A 21,210-nucleotide genomic window follows, 5' to 3' on the forward strand; every position below is an offset into this window, starting at 1 on the left:
GGAAGAACGGCTTCTACTGTACTATTTTACATGCGATTTTTTGTTACGTTTAGTCTTCATTAAGTACTTAAGTGTATTAAATTAATAACATTTCAGACATTGTTATAAATATTTTTATATATTTCGATTTTAAAAATGTTCGAACCGTTTTAAATTCAAATTTTTTATTGCATATTGGTTAGATTATAGAACGGTTGTAAACGTTCCAGAAAATTGATCAAATTGAAAATAGTTTGTTTGATTCTCGGCAATTCTCATCATTCTCGGCGGTAGGTGTTATATAACAATTACTATGGTTGTTGAAATACTGAATATAAATGGGGTTTGCTTGCAAAACCTCCGCGGGCGAAGTCGCGTGTAACAGCTAGTATTCTAATAAGATTCATAATACAATTTATCCAATTTTGTTTTTTTAATATTTTAATTTGGTTGTAAATATTTAAAACTTTTTTATTTTCAGTATGTTATTTTTCTTATTCAAGATTTAAATGTTTACTTTTATTGAAATTAATATTAACTTTATGATGTAAAATCAAAGTACCGACGTTATCCATTATACCAATAAACATCTTTTAATCTCGGAGTGACGCAAATATATATTATTTTAAAGTTCGTATCAGAAAATCTTTGATGAAACTTTATTGAAAACAAAACTAAAATATAAACAACTAAAAAAATACTTAGAATTTCAATGTTCTATGTTCAACAAGTGGTTGCTACGTCAATCAAATAACATACAAACTATAGATTCGAATTTATCTGCCACGTGTTTATCCAAATATCTCATTTAAAAACTGAACTCCGACCTTTAATAGCACATCAAATGCTCTATTCAAAATCATTATTAATTTTTTAAACGTTAATATCCTTTATTTTGAATTTAAAAAATCAATAAATTAACTCCATTAAAGTAACTAATGACTGATAAATTTAACAAAATAAAAAAGTGTTATCAAAAATTAATTATTACTAGAATCTATTTATTATGAATAATTCTTAAAATAATATGTAAATTTTAATAATTTTCGCGTAAAACACTTTAAAATTGCTTTTATAAACAAGAAGTTGTTAGTTTATAATAATTTAAAAGCATTATTATGAATAGTAATTACTAGATTCTTACTTAGACAATACAGTCAAATCAATCAAAATTAATAGTAAAATATTACTATAGAAATAAATTAACATTAATAACATGTATTATTCTTAAATATTAATATTTTTTCTTTAAAAATACGTAATCAAAGTACTTTAAGCCGAAATTTTTATTCCAAGAACTAAGAGCTTTTTGATATAAAGAAATGTCAGTAAAAGTGTAAAAATTATCTAACTTTTATAAGAAATATGTACAAAGTTTACCATTTAAGTGTTGATTTTTAAATTAAACTTTTTTAAAAAAAGTTATAAATCTGATAAATAAGTATCAATCGTCAATTTAGAACGAAAAATATGTAACAATCTTATACAAAGTGTTGCCTATTTTGAAAAATTCTCTTCTATTAAGCACGTAAGTGTATTTATGTAAATAATATAAAACTAAAATGTTAAATTAAAAACTAGCTGATTTATAATTATGATAAATTCATTTTTATTTTAGAAAGATCCTAACCGACAGTAAAAAAAAAGAAAAAAAATTGTTTGGACATTAACCGAAAATATTATCTGTATCGAATTTTTATCAAATTGGATGTTATCTAAAGTATTTTTATCAATAATTTTTTCTTCTTTTTTTATATCTCGGATGATGTTATATCGCTATTTATGATATTAAATTCGACCTGCAATTATCAAATGTATTTGGATAAATTTAGAATGTTTAAATTAAGATAAATTTAATTAAATCTTTGTAAATTTATAAATTTATATACATTTAAAAACTTTATTATAAAAGAATCGTTGGAATTTTTTTTTCTTTTTTTTTCTAATTGAAAAGTTATAATTATTTGTAGTAATAATATTATAAAGTAACTTTTATATCAAAGTTTTCTTGTTACAGTAAAATAATCCGTTAAAATAATATTTTATATATATTATAAACATAAAGAAATTAGTTAAAATTTTATACATTAAAAAATTATAGACTACATATAATATATTATTATAAGAAATAATGCATAGTATAATGTACAATAAACATAAACTTTGTGTAAGTGTATGTTATAAGTAAAAACAGATATATAAGTATAATTTTTCTTCAAATAAAAAAAATATTTTAAACTTAGAATATAAATTTAAAAATTAGAATATATGATATTATAAATTAATTTATAATTATATCATTAACTGATGTAATGATTAAAGCTCAGCTTAGTATTCCAAATAGCGATCTGAGCTGTAGTGTATTGCAGCAAAGACCATTTTTTAAACTTACAGTTAGATTGCCTCTGTAATAATAACGGAATGAGAACATTCAAATAAAATTTACTTGAGCATTAACAATTTTTAATTAATAAGCTAAGAATTACGGAAAAAAACTCAGAAAATATAAAATAACGAGAAAAAATAGGAAGAGACTAAAGGAAAAACAGTACATACGTAATCGCCAAATTTCATATAAATGAAAAGAGAGTCTCTACCTGAGATTAGACTGAGGTTTAAGAAAGTTTTATATTTGTTTATACTAAACATATTCATTAATAACATTATACAGGAAAGTTATACTATGGTAACACTGCATTATAGTAGTAGCATAAGGAAAAGCAGTACTTGAAACGCGGGCCAAAAGAGTTTGGTGAAGAAATTTACCTGGAGCTGGGCTATCTACGATACTAGACTCAGAGCTGATCGTTAAAATCATGAGCTTCAGCTCAGCTTATTTGGTAAAACTCTAGTAATGGACTTTAAAATAAAAACAATTAGATTAACTCATATTAAATCTAATTAGTCTATTATTAAACTAGTATATTTTGAGATATACATAAATAAATTTTAAATTTACACTGATTGTGTTTATTTATTAACATTTACTGTATGTTTGCANTGAAAATTCAAAAATTACCTTCAAACACACCCCAATTAATTCACATAATATTTACCATCTCGAATTCGAACCGTTTACCTTTACAAATGACTATACAGATCATTCATCGAATTACATTAGAGACAAGATTCCTTTATATGAAGAAGAGCATATGCATCATGTATGTTCGATTTATCATAACATTTATATACGTATATATATTTCTTATTAATATACTTTATAATTTAACTTATATTTGACAATTTTATTATAGAATGAGCATAATTTTACTAATCAGTATCTTGGAATTGGTGCCAGAACTAAAGTTGCATATAATGATATCTGGAATGATTATGGTTCATGGTATGATTTCTTAACCAAAACAGATTTTCGACAGAAATTTTATTATTATTTTGGAAATCCACATTTTCATCCTTATAATTTTGATTTCTTCGTCGAAAAGTTGCCTGAAGATAAGGTAAATGAGGTAAGTTTTTAAGAAAGACCATGATATAAGAATCCTTATAGATAACATTTGATGTTTTCTAAGTCATTTTAAAATATTTCATAAATTGCAATAGCAAAAACAAGAATTAATAAATGTAATAATTGCACAATTTTTTTAAAAAATATAAATAAAATTATGATAAAATTGATAAGAGAGCAATTACGATATAGATAATCGTGTCAATTGAGTTTGTGATGTCTAGACTATTCCGTCTGACCTATAACATAACTTTGCATGACATATCTGAAGTGGAAGCTAACATATCATTGAACAGTTCAAAGATTATTTAATTAATTCATCCAATCATTGATTACTTCGATAAAAGATACGGCCATTCGATTTTCTATATAAGTTCAGAATCATACCATGGTCTTAACTGTTCATAAGCAGTAACCATGCGGCTTCTTTTTCTAGCGATTTGTTTTGTGGCAGCTTTTGGTAAGTATACTAAAGAAACGAATTAAGTATATATAAAGATCTTTCGAAAAGTTTCAATATACATTCATTTAAAAAAATAATAATAATAATAAATTTATATTATGTAACTCTTTAACAGCTAGGACACCACATCATCAAAGTGGTCCCGGTAAGAAATTTACACTTGACCAATTGAAAAATAAGTTAAAACAATATTTAATTTAAAATTTTATATTCTGTTAGGTTATTTACCGGATCGTTTATATCGTTATCGTTATTTGTCTACTTTATATTTGGGATTTTCGGGATTAAAACCTGAATATGAAGGCAAATCTCTAAGAGTCGACGTTGTTATACAGCGTCAATCTGATTACTATGTAATCAAGGTACATAATTGAATTTCTCTTTTACAAGTATAAAATATAATTTAAAATGCATTAAAAAAAGAAAAGTATTAATTTTTAAATATTCAATTTAGTTTGAACATCCTGAACTTGCAACAGCTAAGAAAGTACGTAATATAGAAGATTACCATTATGAATATCATGCTTCACCAGAATTCGAAAAACTCATATCAAAACCATTTAGAGTTATTTATTCGGATGGACAGGTAATTTATTGTTAATATTATCTTCATATATATATTTATATATTATTTAAATTTACTAATTGATTATATATTTTTTAGTTATCCCATTACGACGTGAGTAGTGAAGAACCCGAATTTGCTTTAAATCTGAAAAGAGGTCTTCTTCACGTTCTAAATCTGAATTTAGAACAAAAGGATGCTTTTCATTATCAAAGAGGTGATTACCTGCATCGTCCGGATCCTCAAGCTGCATATTATGCTGTTTTAGAGGTACTGTGTTTTTAAAAAAACTCTTTCTTTTTTGAAAAATTTAAATTTTATCCGAAAAAATCCTTTATTTTTTCCTTTTTTTACTAGGACGGAAAAGGTGGAAAATGCGAAACCGCATACGTTATTCATACAGAACCATACTATCGTACACCCTATTATAACAGCGTATTGAATGTTACTAAAACCAGAAATTACGAGAACTGCTTAGAGGATCCTTATGATGATTACAACTCTCTGCATGGAAGACATTGTGAAGATTGTGAAGAAGAAAAACATGTAATTTTATTTATGTTATTATTTGTTATTCTTGTTCTCAAGAAAAATTTTATCATCATTATAATTGAAACATTACGCTTCAAAAAAAACTTAATTAATTTAATTATTTTAGCATCCAATTCATGTAAACTCCCATTATTATTATAATCTCCGAGGAGATAGACATAGTTATATCATAGAACACGTTTTCGCTGAAGGAGAAACAACTTATGTACCATATACAACTCATGGACAAACTGCTTTTGTTTATGAAAAGTAAGACACAATTTTCTATTAATTCTTGAATTATTTTCTCTAGAAAAATATAAACTAAATTATTTATTATTATTATTTTTCAGCCGTACGTTAGATCTTGTTGAAGAAACTGAATCAACTGAAATTATACATTTGCCTGGTGATCTCGTTTCGTATTACAAATTGGATTTCACTCATGGTCATTATCAACATAAATTCGATGAAGCAATCGATTTGAAGGAAGCTCATTTTTATCGTGATATTTATCCATTTGATTTAAAAGTTGAAAAAGTAGGTTTAAAACAGATTGAAATTCTTTTTATAACACAATTCCCATTTATTCGTAGTCGATAATATGATGTATTTACAATACTTTCAGGCTGCGAAACTTATGGATGAGTTGATTTCGTTTTATCAGCATGTTGATACTGCTACTGATCTTCATAAAAACTTGCCAATTGATTTCCTTAGATTAATTGGATACTTTTCTTATTATAATTACGACCATTTTCAGGAATTCTATGAAAAATATGTAGAAGGAAAAGCTGAAGCATATAAGTTAGTTTACTTTAATTAATAAATTTTAAAAGTTTAATTTACTCAATTAATAATTTTATTTTCTTAATCGATTAGGCATTTATTTTATGATGCTTTAGCCAATGTTGGTACAAATCCTTCGATTTTATATGGAATTCATCTCATAGAAGAAGAACGTGTTCCAATAGATGTTGCTAAGCAATTTATTCAAACTGTTGTTTATCATATTAAAGAACCCAGTGAAAAACTCTTTGATGTTCTTTTCGTAAGTTAATTTTGCATAATTTTTTAAATAAATATACAAAGTGTAGAAAAACTTTAATTTTAATTTTTCAAAACAGCGATTGTGTGATCACTCCTCTGTTAGAAGGAGAAACGATGTCCAGACAGCTTGTTACCTTGCATTCAGTGGATTAGTTTATGAAACGTGTGTTAAAGTACATCATCATCATTACGAAGAAAGAAATCACGAATATCATCATGATGATGATCATAGTCGCGATCATGATTACGGACACGATCATGCTTCTCGAGCTTCTCGATTGCGAAGAGATAGTCATCACTGCACAGAAGAAACAGCCAGAAAGTATCTTGATGTAAGAAATATGTTCTAATCAAAGTAGTAAATTTATTTCAAAAATATCTAAAATAATAATTTCCAATTTTATTATATTTTTTATATAGTATTTTGTTAGTCAATACCACCATCACGATAATGATTATTACGAAATTGCCTTCATCAAAGTACTAGGAAATAGTGGATTGAGAGATGCCATTCGATATCTTAGACCCTACATTTTAGATGTAGAAAAACCTCTGTATTATCGAGTTACTGCAATGTGGGCTTTGCGTAGAATAACATATACAAGTCCAGAAGAAATATTAGAAATTGTATTGCCAATTTATGCCAATACTAGTGAAGATTATGAATTAAGAATTGCAGCTTTCTCAATTGGTCTTAAAGCGCACCCAAGCGAATATCTAGTAGAAACCATTGCATACAACTTATATTCTGAGCCTAGCGATTATGTTTCAACTTTCATTTACAGTACCTTCTACTTCTATGCTAATTCTACTCACCCTTGCTACAGAAGATTGTACGTATAATAAGGCATATTTAAAAAAAAATCATTCTCTGCTGTAAACTAATTTATAACATATTTTAACAGGGCTAAATTATCTCGAATTGCTCTTGAGATCTTGAGCGATCACGAGCCATACACTCATTACGATTTTGATCATGCTTATAACTTCTTTTCTTCAGGATACGAAGGTAAAATCTATTTAAAAAATTACATATTATTTAATTTTGATGATATAATGACTATATTGTGGCCATGACTACGATGACAACATTAAATAAATCAGAGTTTCAAGCATTTATAATCCTATATTGTATTGATACTGTTGCATAGAATTTCCAGATATATACTGGGAAATAAATAATAATAATAATTTCTTGGCGNTTGATGATATAAAATTTCATAAGATTCATCAAATATTATTTAGACGAGTATTTCGTATCGTTATATATTTGTTCATATAATGTCTTTTTTTTTTTTATGTTTAAACTTATCTTAGAAATAAATGTTTTATATATATTCTTAATTTTGATTCCTTTATATTCACTTCATTTTAGAAAGATACGATTACGGAGGATTTACGCAGTTTGCTTATATTCCAAGCAATTCTAGTTACATACCTCGCAAATTATATCTTCACTTGAACGATTACGTGGGAGGAGAATCTTTCGATACTGTAGCTTTTGGCTTTCATTCTTATGGTCTTGAAAGATATTATGATCGTCTTTTTGGACCCAAAGGTCCTTTAAAAGATAGCACCTTCAGCAACTTCTTTGGGAGAAGATCACCTCGTGATACCAATCCCGTTAAACAGGAAATGGAAGACATTGATCAAAAGGTGTTTTTTTTTAATTCTTATATTAAATTTATTAGAATTGTTATTTCCATATATTTAAAAAATTTTTTTTAAATATCATAAATTTTTATTTTCAGTTGAATCTTCATCACAGACAATACGGACCTGCATACGGAAATGTATTTTTTAAGCTATTTGGTACAGAAATCGAATTTTTCCATTTTAACGAATCTATTATAGAGCATTTTCTTAAAGAAGGTTGGTAATTTATATTATTTTTATTTAAAATATATTTTCAAACGTGTTCAGATTTAATGTTATAATGTTATATTTTATCCAGATTTAATGTCATTATTAAAACACGAAGACGATCATCATCCTTTCCTGTACCGACACTTCACGGTTGGATCAGACAAGACCTACGTATTTTCAACTGAGACTGGTTTACCTTTGATATATGAAGTGAAACAACCCGTTTACCTACATTATCATAATAATGAATTCAAAGTAGAACTTACACCCGAACCAGAAAATAAAGGCCTTTATTTCCCCAAACAAGTTAAAGTTCATCTTGATGGGCATTTTATGTGAGTTTCTTTATTTTTTTATTTTTATAAATAAATGTACATGTATTCATAACAGACTTAATTTTATAATTAAAAAAATATATCTGGTAATTACTTCATATATTTCAGATACGATCAAACTGTTGAATTCCTACTTGAAGTAGCATTACCTTTCTCGAAATCTGCCATTTCTGTAGGATCACGTCTACGCACAGCGTTAAACGTTCCATTAAAATTTGATTTGATAGCAGATTTAGAACATCACAAATTTGTCTACAAACACGTCCCAGTAATCCCTCATGAAGTATTTCAATCTTATTTCATACCGAACATAGGATTTGAACATATCTATGATGAAGATTTGACTGAAGTAAGAAAGTTTTTCAAAGTTTCATTAATAAATTCAGTAGATAACTTCCTATTTAAATTATATACTTAAATATTTTACAGGTAGAAGAAGATTATTTCCAAGATTGTCTAGGATTAGGATATAGAGTCAATGCCAAATACCATAACATTTGGAATGATCGTGGATCCTGGAAGAGTTTCTTCACAGATTTAGATTTTCGCCAGAAACTATATTATTACGTTTTCCAACCTCATTTCAATCCACATTATTTCAACGTGACTTTAATCGGAGCTGATACAGATGCTACTACAGAAGTAAGAGGAGTGTAATTTGTTACATTTTATAGTTTATTTTTACTATAATTTTATACTAATAATATAAAACTTTTACAGTTGGAAGCAAGCTTTAATTATGATTACTATGATGATACAGATAAAGACAATCGACCAACTAAATCTGAACACTTCGAAGAAGAATTAGGTGATTTTAGCAGTGATGAAAAATGGTATACTTATGTTATGCATGGAGAACTTCATGGTAAAGGTCAACGTGAACGCAAAATATCAACAGAGTTAATCTATCATCGAAGTTACGATTCTCTTGATCACAAATATCACTTTTATTACGATAGAACACCATTCCACTCTTCCGAAACGGAACATTTCAAGGTAAATAAATGATTTAATTTATATTAATAAACAACGTGAAAAATGTAAACTATTTAATCATAATAAATTTTCAATTTAGATCTGTTCCGCTGGTTACGTTAAATATCCTCATTATGATCTACACAAATTTTTCAACTTAGAAACTCAAGAGCTGGATTATTCTGTTAATGCACAAACTAACGTTTATTTTGGAAAAGATTGTAAGAGTGACAAAAAAGTAAGTAAATTTAATTTCTTCGCTAAAACTTTATGTAAATGACAGTTAATTATTGAAAATTTATCTCATGTCAATCTTTCTTTTATTACAGATTAGTGTACGCGGACATTTTGATAGAACAGAGGAACAAAGAAATCACGAAGCAAGAAGAGAAGAACCTGTAACTTACGAACGATTTAACGAGTACGCTTATTATTATCAAAAATGCAAAGAAGAAAGAGAACATGGACATTTCTATCATAGATATTGTGTGCATTATCTGCATCTTATTTCCGAATTACATCATTATAATTTTGAAATCACTTATGAAAACGTAAGTTACATATTTGGTTATGTAAAGAATCGAATAGTATGCAATTAGTATGGAAATGTTTACTAATGTTAATATATTTATTATAACAGCTTCCAGAATATTTTCGTAATTTTACCTACAAGGCAGCATCGTGCTTTAAACATCACTATTATACTCACGCAGATACTGATATTTTCGCAACGAATCCAGACAGCCAAGTACGCGTTGATTTAAATGTATCATTACACGATCCTGTAGTTGATGTTCGAATTTACAAACCCCACGAAACTACTTATTACACTCACATATATGTTCCTACTCTTCATCCTCTGGATACTTATCCATCTTCTGATAATAGACACTTACAAAATTATTACGGAATATTTGAATATCGTAAGTGTTCAAACGAATGAAATGTAGTTTTTTTTAACAGATTGTATTATATTGATTATTCTGTTATTGATTATAAATTTTTAAATTTTGTTTAGCTTTCTGCTTGATTCAGAAAGACGAAGTGAGAACATTTGACAATGTTACTTATACATTACCACCCATCGATTGTTATAAGGTTATTGCTAAGGATTGTTCTCCAACTGAACATTTCTTGGTGTTAGGAAAGAAAGTTGGTGATCAAAAGGTAAGATTTCTTTAAATATATACAGCAAAAACAGTCAAATATATGAAAAGTACAATTATAAATGTGATTTCTTATTATAATTTACAGGAAGTTATTGTGTATTTCGGTAAATATAAAGTTCAAGGCGTTCCATCAGGATCATCCATCGTTGTTAATGTAAACGATAAACAAATTACCGTAACAGAAAATGAACCTTATTATCAATATATAACGGAAGGTGATTACAAAGTAACTGTATTTAGCATTACTTATAACGGTCATCACTACACATTACAATCTACTCCATATCGCTTCGAAGTGGATTACGATGGAAAAGTCATCCAGATTCAGGTATAATAATGCTTCTGTGAATTTGTATATAGAATGTTTTTTTTTTTTAGATTTATAAAATAAAATATATATTATTTTTCGTAGTTTACATCACCATATTACCGTGGAAAACTCTGTGGTTTGTGTGGTGATAACAATGGTGATAGTCAATACGAATTCCGCGGTCCAGAAGGTTACGATTATCACGATACAGCAGCTTTCGGATATAGTTACACACTTGCGGATGATCAATGTAAAGTTCCGGATTACGATCATCCCAGACGTTACCATGGTATGTAGATAGATTTGAATTATCGTTCTTCCTTCGAGTCAGGTCTTTAATGAGGATTTTTCTTGTAGGAGTCGAAAGATGTACCGAATATAGGAACCGTCACATCTTTTACGGAAGTAAAAACAGGAGGAGTTGTTTCACTACCCATCCTTTGCCTAGGTGTGCCGAAGGATGTGTACCAACTCGTTACGTAAAACGTAGCGAATCTTTCCACTGTTTGTCAGCAAAGGAAAGTTATTCCCGTTACTTGCTTCAAGAATCCGAAAATCGGGTGTTGGATGAAGTAAGACGTAAAGAAACGGATCATTATGCCGAAGTAGAGTATCCTGAAAGCTGCGAGCTTAAGGAGCATTAAAGTTTTGCATCAAAGAATAGTTATCAGAATGTTACATGATTTTTAAAAAAATATTTTGTAAATAATATTCATGCATTTTTTTGCATTTAATTTTTAAGATTCACGGATTGAAAAATGTAAATAAAAATTTTTCAGCTGTCTCAAATAAACATACGTAAGAAAAATACATATATTGTGTTTTTTTAGGTCTTTAATTATATGAGAATACATTAAATTAACGATGAATATTTTCGAGAAAAATAATTGAAAAAGCGGAATAAAAATATTACATTCTTCACAGAAACATTATGAGATATGAATCGTTTTGTTGTGTTTACTCTGTAAACATGAAAAATAAAGGATTTAAAAGGATGAAAAAAAGGATTTAAAATAATAAAGATTGTTGTAAATCATTTTTTATTATTATTTTTATATCACGAATACTCAATAAAGCTCCATTACTGTTAGAAGATTCTTTCCTGGAGTTATAAGGAATTCACACACAGAGAGAGACGACGTCCTTTATATTTTAGTAGTAATTCAACAAAACTTAAAAATTAAACTTTCTTAAATTTTAAAAGATTAAAAAATAATGTAAACATACAGAATAAAATTATCTTATCGTTAGTCTTTGTTAAGATTATTGAATAACATACAAATAAATAAAAATTAATATAAAATTTAAATAAAGATAAAGTGTTTATAGCTTATCAATATATGATAAAATATAAAAAATAGCCGTCTATTTCTTATCAAATGTTGATTTTATAACTGTTTGTTGTTTAAATTAAACCTTTTAACTGTTGTTATTGTTTTTTTTATTATATCAAAGTTATTTCGTTAATTTTTAAAATAAAAATGATTTATGGTATACATTTTTCATGAATAGTAGTTAATAGTAAATATCCAAACAAATGTTTACTATTATATAGTATTGTGATCGATCAAAAAATGACCTTCGAAGACTTTTACATTTTTGTACTCAGGGGGCCTTAATACTTAAAGAAATGTATAAAATTTCGGAGGGTTTTCTGTACGTATGGATGTTAGTGTGTATGGAGGGAATACGATTTTGTTCACCCTATTGGAAGCTTAATAACTCCTGTGCTTTTTATCGAAAATTTTTGAAATTTTAAGGGAGGTTTGTTTATTAGGGTAGAGCAATGCTATTAAATTTTGGTGGTTAAAGATCGACGGAGTGAGGATATAAAAGGGGTCATGTCATATCAAGAGTAGGGTCGGACTTAATGACGATTTTGCTTGTTATTAGCATTTATAATTTTGTTATAAAATCCATTCCTACCCTCAAGACTAAGCTCTTTGCCATTTTATGATAGACTATATATATAATTTTTAATTATATATTTAATTATCATAAAAAAATGGCACCACACTCAGAGTTTTAAAAGTTTTCAGGAAAGTTAAGCAAGTCGTTGCTGGATTTAAAATGTATTTTAAAAATCTTCGTAATATAAGAAAATTAATAAACATAATTGTAACGAATAACTATATTTCATGTCTTCAAAAAAAGTTTTAGAAGTAATTGGCAAGAAATATTTCGAATTATTGATGAAGTGTGTTTGAGATTGATAAAAGAAAACGAAGATCTTTAACCTTTTTACAGTTTGATAATTAATAATTAAAATTTTATACAATAATAAAATTAAATTAATTTAAAAATATATTTAATCTACCTGCATTTTTCATCTTTTCCTTAATGTTTAACAGATTACGTTGAATATGTAATGCTTGCCTGTCCAATAAGTCTAATATTCTGTCACTATAACATGCATAATTTTTTAACATGCTTCAAAATCTTAATTTTGAAATGTCCATTTTGTAGTATTTTCGAATTTAATTATCATTAATTAATTACACTTCAATGAAAAAAGAAAGAGCTCTGAACCTTAGAGATAAGCCAAATAGAATATAACGACTTTATTCGGATGCAATTTGAAAAAAATTTGTAGCCCAATTGCTCGTATTATTTTACATTATTTTTCGATAATTTTATACTTTGATATTAAATATATTATTTGTTTAATGTTGCTTGTTTTTAACGTCGGAAATTATATTTTATTAAATGTCAAGTTTCTGAATTTTCATAAAATCTGTATAGCATTATTTGTAAAGGCGTATGAAAAGAACTTGATGAAGAATGATTTCTATCGTTAAATACTCATTTTTTTAATAAACAAAACTTCTTGCACCCCCAGTATTTTTCGTGAAAGCATGCTGACCTGTAGTTTTCGTAGGATAAATTCTTTTCTAATGGAAGATCTTGCAATGTTTGATAATACACAATTGTATTTTGAACAACAAAAAGTAAAATAGCACACATTGATACTTACTTCTAAATGAAATAAAATTTTGATGATATAATGACTATATTGTGGCCATGACTACGATGACAACATTAAATAAATCAGAGTTTCAAGCATTTATAATCCTATATTGTATTGATACTGTTGCATAGAATTTCCAGATATATACTGGGAAATAAATAATAATAATAATTTCTTGGCGTCCTCTCTATTAAAGTGTTCTGGGCCTCACTATGGAAGCTTGCTTCATAGTTTGAGAATCACTGTTCTGTCCCAAATAATCACATTGTTAGCCATTGTAGACTCGTGTCAAATTAATTTAGTCAATGATCAGCTATTTGTATATGAAACCATAAATATTTCGCTTTAAACAATCGTTCTCATCTATATTTATTGTTCCAATGTTGATCATTTCCATTTTTATTAAGCAAAAGTGAAAGCCTATATAGTTTACCTGTGCTAGTAAATCTCATTGTAACTTCCAAATTAAAGGAATTAGGGAAAAATGATTAATTATCAATAAAAACAATAAGTTTCTTCTCTATTTGACATAAAAAGAAAAGACTTCTTTATTACATTTCATAAAAAATTTATTATAAAGAAAGTAATTCAATATATATTTATATATTACATTTCAAAGATATATTGTCTTTCACCAATCTTCGTCTTTTGTTCCTTGATTTATATCGATTCAGTTAAAAATTTTTTAATAGTACAAAGATTACAACTAACTTAAATAAGTAAATATTAAAAAATAAAAGTTTATTTTGACTAGAGATGCTTCGTTTCTTATAAAATGTTCAAATTAGTTAACGCGAAGAGATCAATTTGTGTTCTAAAAATGATTATATTAGTCTATTTGGTGAATGGAACGAAGTGTTCCTACTCTTCCTCCGCTTCCAAAAAATGATAAACGACTCTGAGACGGAGATACGGGTTCTTCTCTATCTACAGTTCTTCTGTTGAGCACTATACAAGTCACACACACTGCAAGTATCCCTATTTGTACACTAATTGCAGCTATAATGGCAACTACCATTATTGTCTTCGTAGTACACACTTTTTCATTGTCTAACTCTGAAAATAAAATTATACAATTTTTATGTGCTACTTTGAAATTATCAGAACATGAAATTATACAATAATTTACAGCTTATAATTTAATAATTACTTTTTAAATAATATTAATTAATTTGAAACAAAATTGAGAATTTAATTTAAAAAATATATATACAGTATATACTAATACACCTATTCCTCACTTAACGACTTTAATTCGTTTCTGTAAGGTCTGTCCCAACGAAAAAACTCGTTAAACGAATAAACAAATCCTATTAATTTCAATGGGAAATATTGTAATAATAAAGGAGAACGAGGGAATAACTTTCTAGAAAGTTGTATAGAGTCAAGTGACCTTTAATTAGCGAGCCCACAATGAGGTAGCCAGAAGACCAACAACTCGGAAACAGACCAACCCCAAAATTGATAAAACCGTTGTAACAAAAAATTGTTAAGCAAGGGATAGGCGTATTGTACTTCCAGCCTTTATTCTATGAGAGAGAATCCTACAAAATTACGAATATTTATAAAATTAAATTATAACTACGCTGCACAAGACAAGGTAGAAGTTCAAATGTTTTTCATATCTAATTTGCATAAGATTTATAACTCTATAAACCAATATTTCCTTCTAAAAAGTGTTATAGTAATAGTCAGTAGAAATTTAGATGAATTGTTCACTCTATATTTTCATTCATTCACTCACATGGCATCCTCTTTACAGAGGATTTCAGTTGATGGACAGCATATGCTGTTTTTCTTCTCTGGATGCTGACCATCCATTCCAAATCTACTCATAACCTCCTCATAGGTTATTCTATCTATCCAACTAATTCTTTCCATTCTTCTAAGACACCATATCTCAAAAGGAATTTATCTCATTAACTGCCTCTTGGCTTATTGTCCATGACTCGCATCGGTATGTAGCCACACTCTAAATCATTGTTTTAAGTATTTTTAGTTTCAATTTTTTGCATACATTTCTATCGCTTTAGCAGCAGCTTTAGCCTTTTTATAATTCTGTTTTTAATTTCATAATACTCTATACAAAATATACTGTATATTAAAAAGTTGTAATAAGATTCATCATAAATAATTACAATATATTATAATACTCCTATATAGAAATTATTTTTAGAAGTTATTGAAATATTGTGATAACTTAATTGAAATTCTTTAATTAAAAACTATATTCATTTAAATATTTTTATGTAATTTCGAAAAAGTACAATAAGTCTACCATAAACATTACCATCATCTGAATTTGGGGAATCTGTAAGTCTCGTAACTGTTATTCCTTCGACTATAATTTCACGTTGCAAAGGATAATCATTCAAAACTGGTGAAGAAGTCACTCCAGTAATCTGTCTCTTTTTTCGTTTTCCGTATGAACTAACACCGTCTGAACATGCAATAGGTTCACATTCTTCTAGACAGAAGTGGATGCTTACACGAAATCTAACAACAACATCATCCGGAAATTTGAAAGCATCGAATCTTCCTTGTAAAGCCCTAGTTCCAGGAACTTTCTCCAATGGAGGGAAGAGCCCTAGTTCCAGGAACTTTCTCCAATGGAGGGAAGATATTCGTGTCTGTAGGACACCTAAAAACATTTGATAATTAAATTCTTGGTGTTTAGAATTTTTGCAATACTCTGCAGCAACATTATAAGTACACTTCACATAATATTGCTGCAGAGTATTGCATATACTAAAAGTTGAAATAAAAACATGCAACACTTACCCTCTGCTATCGATTAATGTTATAAATTCATCGGTTTTCCCACTAGTTGCGACTAAATCTCGAGCAAATATACCGAATACGCCTAAAATTACGTAAGAAAATTTATGGTTAAAACTTTAAAATTTAATTAATCAAAACAACTAAATTACTTACTATCGTCATCAATTTCTATTCTGAGATATAATTCCTCTCCGACTCTAGCACCACTAATGTCTAAACCATTTCTATCCGTGATCCTGAGACGAATCTGTGGTGAAGGTGCTGTAGCATTGACTACTCCTGTAGCTGTACCTTCATCACTAAAAATTTAAATCATGCAATAAACTATCTTTTAAATATATATTCTATATTTTAAAAGTTTTGCAAACTTTCATTTAATTCATATCTCAGCATAAACAATGTACAGTACAGGTAAATGTGATATAATGAATGATTGTTTAGATATTTTTTGGAATTTACCAACACTATAATGATTGTATAAAATTCAATAAAATTCGGGGTTTATATTTTCTAGCGTGTGTATACGTTACGTTTATACTAACTTTTACGTTAACCGTGTATACGTTGTATGTTAATTGTGAGGCTTATGTGAAGAATCTACGTGGGCAGATGAAACTCCTTTATATGTTATGTATAAGACTAAACAGTTAAAATCGCCATTAACTAAAATACACCTTTCCTATCTTTTCTGCCACTCCCCGAATACATGTAAGAAGCCATCGTCGATGTTCTTCAAAATCGCGTTTGCCTTCTGTGGTTGGAAAACATTGTCCACGTAAGGATTTCTTCAATTACAGAAGTAACAAAGTTATATGGTAAAAGATGGGAACTGTATAGCGTATATGGAAGAAATTTCATGTTAATTTTTGACAACTACTCGACGACAGGCATTATCCATCACGATAATGCCCGTTCTCATATAGGGCCATATGAGAACGGGCATTATCGTGATGGATTATCCATTATCCATTTGATCTTATGCAAATGTGGTCGCTTCCTGCAGATGTGTTCATTCAATTTTTTGACGGTATTCACGTAACAGGCGCCTGTAACAGTTCTTTGAGATGGTATAACATGAAGGTACACCGTACCTTGAAGATCGAAAAATATGATAATCGTGGTTTTGCCAGCGGTTGGGACAACTCTGGCCTTTTTGGGGAGTTGGGGATGATGGCGATTGCCATATTGAACTGTTTTGCTTTGATTTAGCCCAGTACATAAATCTAGATTTTGCATAATATTGTAGAGTTGTATTGTTGTAATGTTAAAATAAAATACATAGTTTTTCCTCGAAATTATCAGTAAACAAATAGATGAATACGTACTATATATATATTCCATATATTTTAAATTTATATGTCTATTCTAGGAAAATATAATTTTACCTGATGATAACGTTGTACGAATTACTAACTGTATGATTCAGAGTTTCAAAAATGCATAATAATTTGATAATTCTATCTCCTTTTCTCTGAATTACCGGATGATGTTGAATGACTACTGTGTTTACATAACGGCCTTTTCCCTTAAAAGTAATAATATAAAAGTTTAAAAAACAACAGGACATGTAAAAAATATAAATTTTTAAACACATTATAATTATCTGAATTGAAAAATGTTAGTTCTTCAAGTATCATAATGTTACAAAGCAAGAAAAATTTATTATACTACCTAAATACGATTTGTTTTCTTACTTCGTTTATTGCACCACATTCCGCCGGATCCAAAGGTAATATAAATTGATTTACAGTTTGTCCATTTCCAAAAATTTCACACGTTCTTGGACGATTTTTGGCAAATATACGACCAGTAAATGGTTCCAAAGTAGTGAGAGTTAAAACCATAGCTTCGGGAGAACACGTTAGTTTTACTATAAAATAATAATAATAATAACACTTCGTTTCTTTGTTTTGTTTCGTTTTATTGCTTTTTAATTATAAATCTTCGTTAAAAATTACTCACGATCTAGGCAGTTTGAACGCTGGTAATAAAAAGTTCCTGGTTTTGCCTTGAGTGCTTTATTTCCTGCACTCAACGTATCGTCTCCACTCAACCAGCATAGAGCAGTCGATGGTTGAAATGTGAAAGACCGACACACGAACGTTTCCATTGTATCACACAAAGTTTGACATTGATCAGGACTGAAAGCAGTTCTTTCCAAATCTGCTAATCCCAAATCTACATCTGGATACTGATTGTATTCGCATCCGCTTGCACTATCTACAAAATATAATAAACAGAAATACATTTTCACGCTATTTATTACAATATGTTATCTTTTATTTAATGTTTTTTTTATCATTATAATACGTGTATTTTTTTTTAAATATAATCTGCAAATGTTTGAATGTCTTCGATGAACGAAGCACTCTATTATGTTATGGTTAACTTGTTAAGCTTTCTAAATTTATGAGCCTATCAACTATCTAATTGCAACCGTAAAATCTTATCATGCATTAAGAATAGCACATGTTTTTCATAATTTTAGCATGTATAATACTTACGAGTTACGCATTGATTCTCGAAATAGTCTACATCACCGATTGAAGGGCGGAAGGAAGATGGTTGGGATCGTCTATCTTCGGAACTCAAACGACACTGTTGAAGAACGTAATCATATTCGCCAGAGCGGCAAGGGAAGGAAACTTCTTTTAAACAAAATTCTTCACATTTGATACGACTGGACACTTGTCCAATGACCCGGTCATCGAACCCTGCAAGTTCTCTTCCGATAACTCTTTCGAACATCCAATCTCTTTTGCATCCTTTCGCTGAAGAACAGTAGATATTGCCCATAAATAAATTATTTTTAAAATTATAGAAAATATAGAATTATGACATGCAATTGTATGATCATCAATCTGATATAACGATACCTTTCAAACAAATTTTTTCAAAATAATTAGTAGCATCTTGTGTGCTTGATAACAGTTCCCTTCTACCTTCCGAATTAGTCGTCATTTGATAACAAGTTTTCCTTCCATAATTAATTAAGAATGCTGCACAATCTGATGTTGTTCGGCATTTACTGTTGCATATAATTGTAATAGATTCTTCCCTTCCATTTCCATCGTACATCATATTATGAGAAGAACCTTTGATCGCCTTTCCAGTTATTTTCTCAAAAGTTAACGTTCCGCCTTCACACTGACCTTTATTTTTTGAAAAAAAATTAGACTTTGAGTCCATAAAATATAGGATAAAAAAATTATATATAAGCAATAAGCATTTTTTTCATACTTAATACTAATGATGTCACAAAAAATAATATAATAAAGCCAATTAGAAGCCATCTTGACGTTTGAACATACTTGAATTTGTGGCACATTATAGAAGCACCTATAAATTTAAAAAAAAAATAAATTATAATTAAAATACTAAAGTATATTTATTACCAAATATATAAAAATTTTAACATTTTCTTTATATTTTCATAATTAAAACGTACAATTATACTTTAAAACAATGTTTCAAGTAATAATAATAATCTTTCTTAATAAATAAATATAGATATAAATTAACAGGAAATTTTGATAAATATTTATTTAACATTATAACGTTCAAAAGATAATAAAAATCATTAATAATATCTTATATTCTAGTTAATTATTAAAAATAATGTTACTTTGGACGATAGAAAACTTGATATCTCTTCTACATTAAGTAATTTGACACCATTTTATATCAAGATGATACAAAGATCACAAAGAAGAAGAGAATAAATAAAAAAATTCTTCAGTTTAGAGAAGTGAAAATGCATCGAATTAAAATTTTTCAGATAAATAAATTATCTAGTATTTATTATATAATAAATTTATACTCATTACAATTAAAATAAATAATAATAATTTTTATTAACTGTAATTAAAAATGGAAAATTCGTGTTTTAGAAACAAATTAATATTATAACATTATAATTAATGTAATGAAATTATATACATTTGTAGGACTTTGTATAGTAATAAATCCTATTACTATAAGGAAGTCCTAGTAGATAATAATAATAATAATAATTTATATAATAAAATTTGATCTAACTTAAGAATTACATTTGCAAAATATCAATTGATTATTTAAATTAAGCTGTACTTAATAATAGAAATGTTTTACATACAATTTAATTTGTTCCAGACGAAGAAACGCAAAACCTATTTTTTAAAATATTTTTTTTTTAATTTTAAGACAATTATTTTGTCACCTCAACTGAAGAAACAAAATCTAGTATTAACAACAAAAGGAATGTTCCAATGTCAGATGGATGTTAATGTTCCACATGACATAATTTGCTATTGTTTCTATCCTACAATTATCCTTAGTTTAAAAGAGTATTTGTTATTTTAAAAACATTTTCACATCAGATCAAATTTATAAAAAGTATGTTAACACGGATAACATTTCAAATGAATTTCTTACATGTATGAAAATGTCTTATATCTGTTTTTTTATGTAAAGATATTTGATATAATTTCTATGCTAAATTTCTAGTTCATACTTTTTTCTTTATAGAAAAATATTTATAAGGAATAAGGATTTAATTTATTAAAATATTTTAAAGAATATAACAGAGATTTTTATTCATTTTTAGAACAATAAACAATACATGGATATGTTAATGTTTACTATGTAAATTTATGTGGTAAGTGATGCAATTGCATCACCTCTATCTTTAAGACTTTGAATTTTCTTAAATTCTTATTTAAAATTTTATATTTATTTAAAAATATTTGTCTATTTATTAAACCTTTTAACTGT

General features: G+C 27.7%; 2 protein-coding genes across 7 annotated transcripts in view; one reads left to right on the top strand and one right to left on the bottom strand.

The window, feature by feature from the left end:
* Positions 1–11,517, top strand: part of LOC111627056 — a 20,753-nt gene extending 9,236 nt beyond the window's left edge. The window contains exons 26-53 of the mRNA XM_023370603.1: positions 2,302–2,372; positions 3,234–3,446; positions 3,882–3,909; positions 4,024–4,053; positions 4,128–4,270; positions 4,363–4,494; positions 4,573–4,743; positions 4,831–5,019; positions 5,132–5,274; positions 5,358–5,544; positions 5,633–5,811; positions 5,887–6,055; positions 6,132–6,386; positions 6,475–6,887; positions 6,960–7,063; positions 7,430–7,710; positions 7,806–7,926; positions 8,009–8,255; positions 8,364–8,604; positions 8,685–8,897; positions 8,976–9,251; positions 9,331–9,468; positions 9,560–9,781; positions 9,871–10,153; positions 10,249–10,397; positions 10,485–10,727; positions 10,812–10,998; positions 11,067–11,517. Of these exons, the coding sequence (XP_023226371.1) occupies positions 2,302–2,372; positions 3,234–3,446; positions 3,882–3,909; positions 4,024–4,053; positions 4,128–4,270; positions 4,363–4,494; positions 4,573–4,743; positions 4,831–5,019; positions 5,132–5,274; positions 5,358–5,544; positions 5,633–5,811; positions 5,887–6,055; positions 6,132–6,386; positions 6,475–6,887; positions 6,960–7,063; positions 7,430–7,710; positions 7,806–7,926; positions 8,009–8,255; positions 8,364–8,604; positions 8,685–8,897; positions 8,976–9,251; positions 9,331–9,468; positions 9,560–9,781; positions 9,871–10,153; positions 10,249–10,397; positions 10,485–10,727; positions 10,812–10,998; positions 11,067–11,353 (5,315 nt within the window). The 3' untranslated portion in view covers positions 11,354–11,517. The remainder of the gene's footprint in view (positions 1–2,301; positions 2,373–3,233; positions 3,447–3,881; positions 3,910–4,023; positions 4,054–4,127; positions 4,271–4,362; positions 4,495–4,572; positions 4,744–4,830; positions 5,020–5,131; positions 5,275–5,357; positions 5,545–5,632; positions 5,812–5,886; positions 6,056–6,131; positions 6,387–6,474; positions 6,888–6,959; positions 7,064–7,429; positions 7,711–7,805; positions 7,927–8,008; positions 8,256–8,363; positions 8,605–8,684; positions 8,898–8,975; positions 9,252–9,330; positions 9,469–9,559; positions 9,782–9,870; positions 10,154–10,248; positions 10,398–10,484; positions 10,728–10,811; positions 10,999–11,066) is intronic.
* A 2,791-nt stretch (positions 11,518–14,308) lies between these two features.
* LOC111627066 overlaps positions 14,309–21,210 on the bottom strand; it is a 12,442-nt gene continuing 5,540 nt past the window's right edge. For 3 of the 6 annotated variants that reach the window (XM_023370619.1, XM_023370617.1, XM_023370616.1), the window contains 11 exons: positions 19,699–19,797; positions 19,335–19,610; positions 18,963–19,229; positions 18,421–18,678; positions 18,153–18,328; positions 17,844–17,983; positions 16,612–16,757; positions 16,459–16,540; positions 16,265–16,318; positions 15,968–16,227; positions 14,309–14,733 (listed from right to left, as the gene is read on the bottom strand). In XM_023370619.1, coding sequence (XP_023226387.1) covers positions 14,507–14,733; positions 15,968–16,227; positions 16,265–16,318; positions 16,459–16,540; positions 16,612–16,757; positions 17,844–17,983; positions 18,153–18,328; positions 18,421–18,678; positions 18,963–19,229; positions 19,335–19,610; positions 19,699–19,786 — 1,974 coding nt within the window. In that variant the 5' untranslated portion in view covers positions 19,787–19,797 and the 3' untranslated portion in view covers positions 14,309–14,506. Of the gene's footprint in view, positions 14,734–15,967; positions 16,228–16,259; positions 16,319–16,458; positions 16,541–16,611; positions 16,758–17,843; positions 17,984–18,152; positions 18,329–18,420; positions 18,679–18,962; positions 19,230–19,334; positions 19,611–19,698; positions 19,798–20,572; positions 20,837–21,210 lie in introns of those variants that run through there. The other 3 variants (XM_023370620.1, XM_023370621.1, XM_023370618.1) reach the window with 3 other exon arrangements.

The sequence above is a fragment of the Centruroides sculpturatus genome, unplaced genomic scaffold (assembly GCF_000671375.1).
Source record: "Centruroides sculpturatus isolate CEXI.00-Female unplaced genomic scaffold, Cexi_2.0 scaffold417, whole genome shotgun sequence".
NCBI lineage: Eukaryota > Metazoa > Arthropoda > Arachnida > Scorpiones > Buthidae > Centruroides > Centruroides sculpturatus.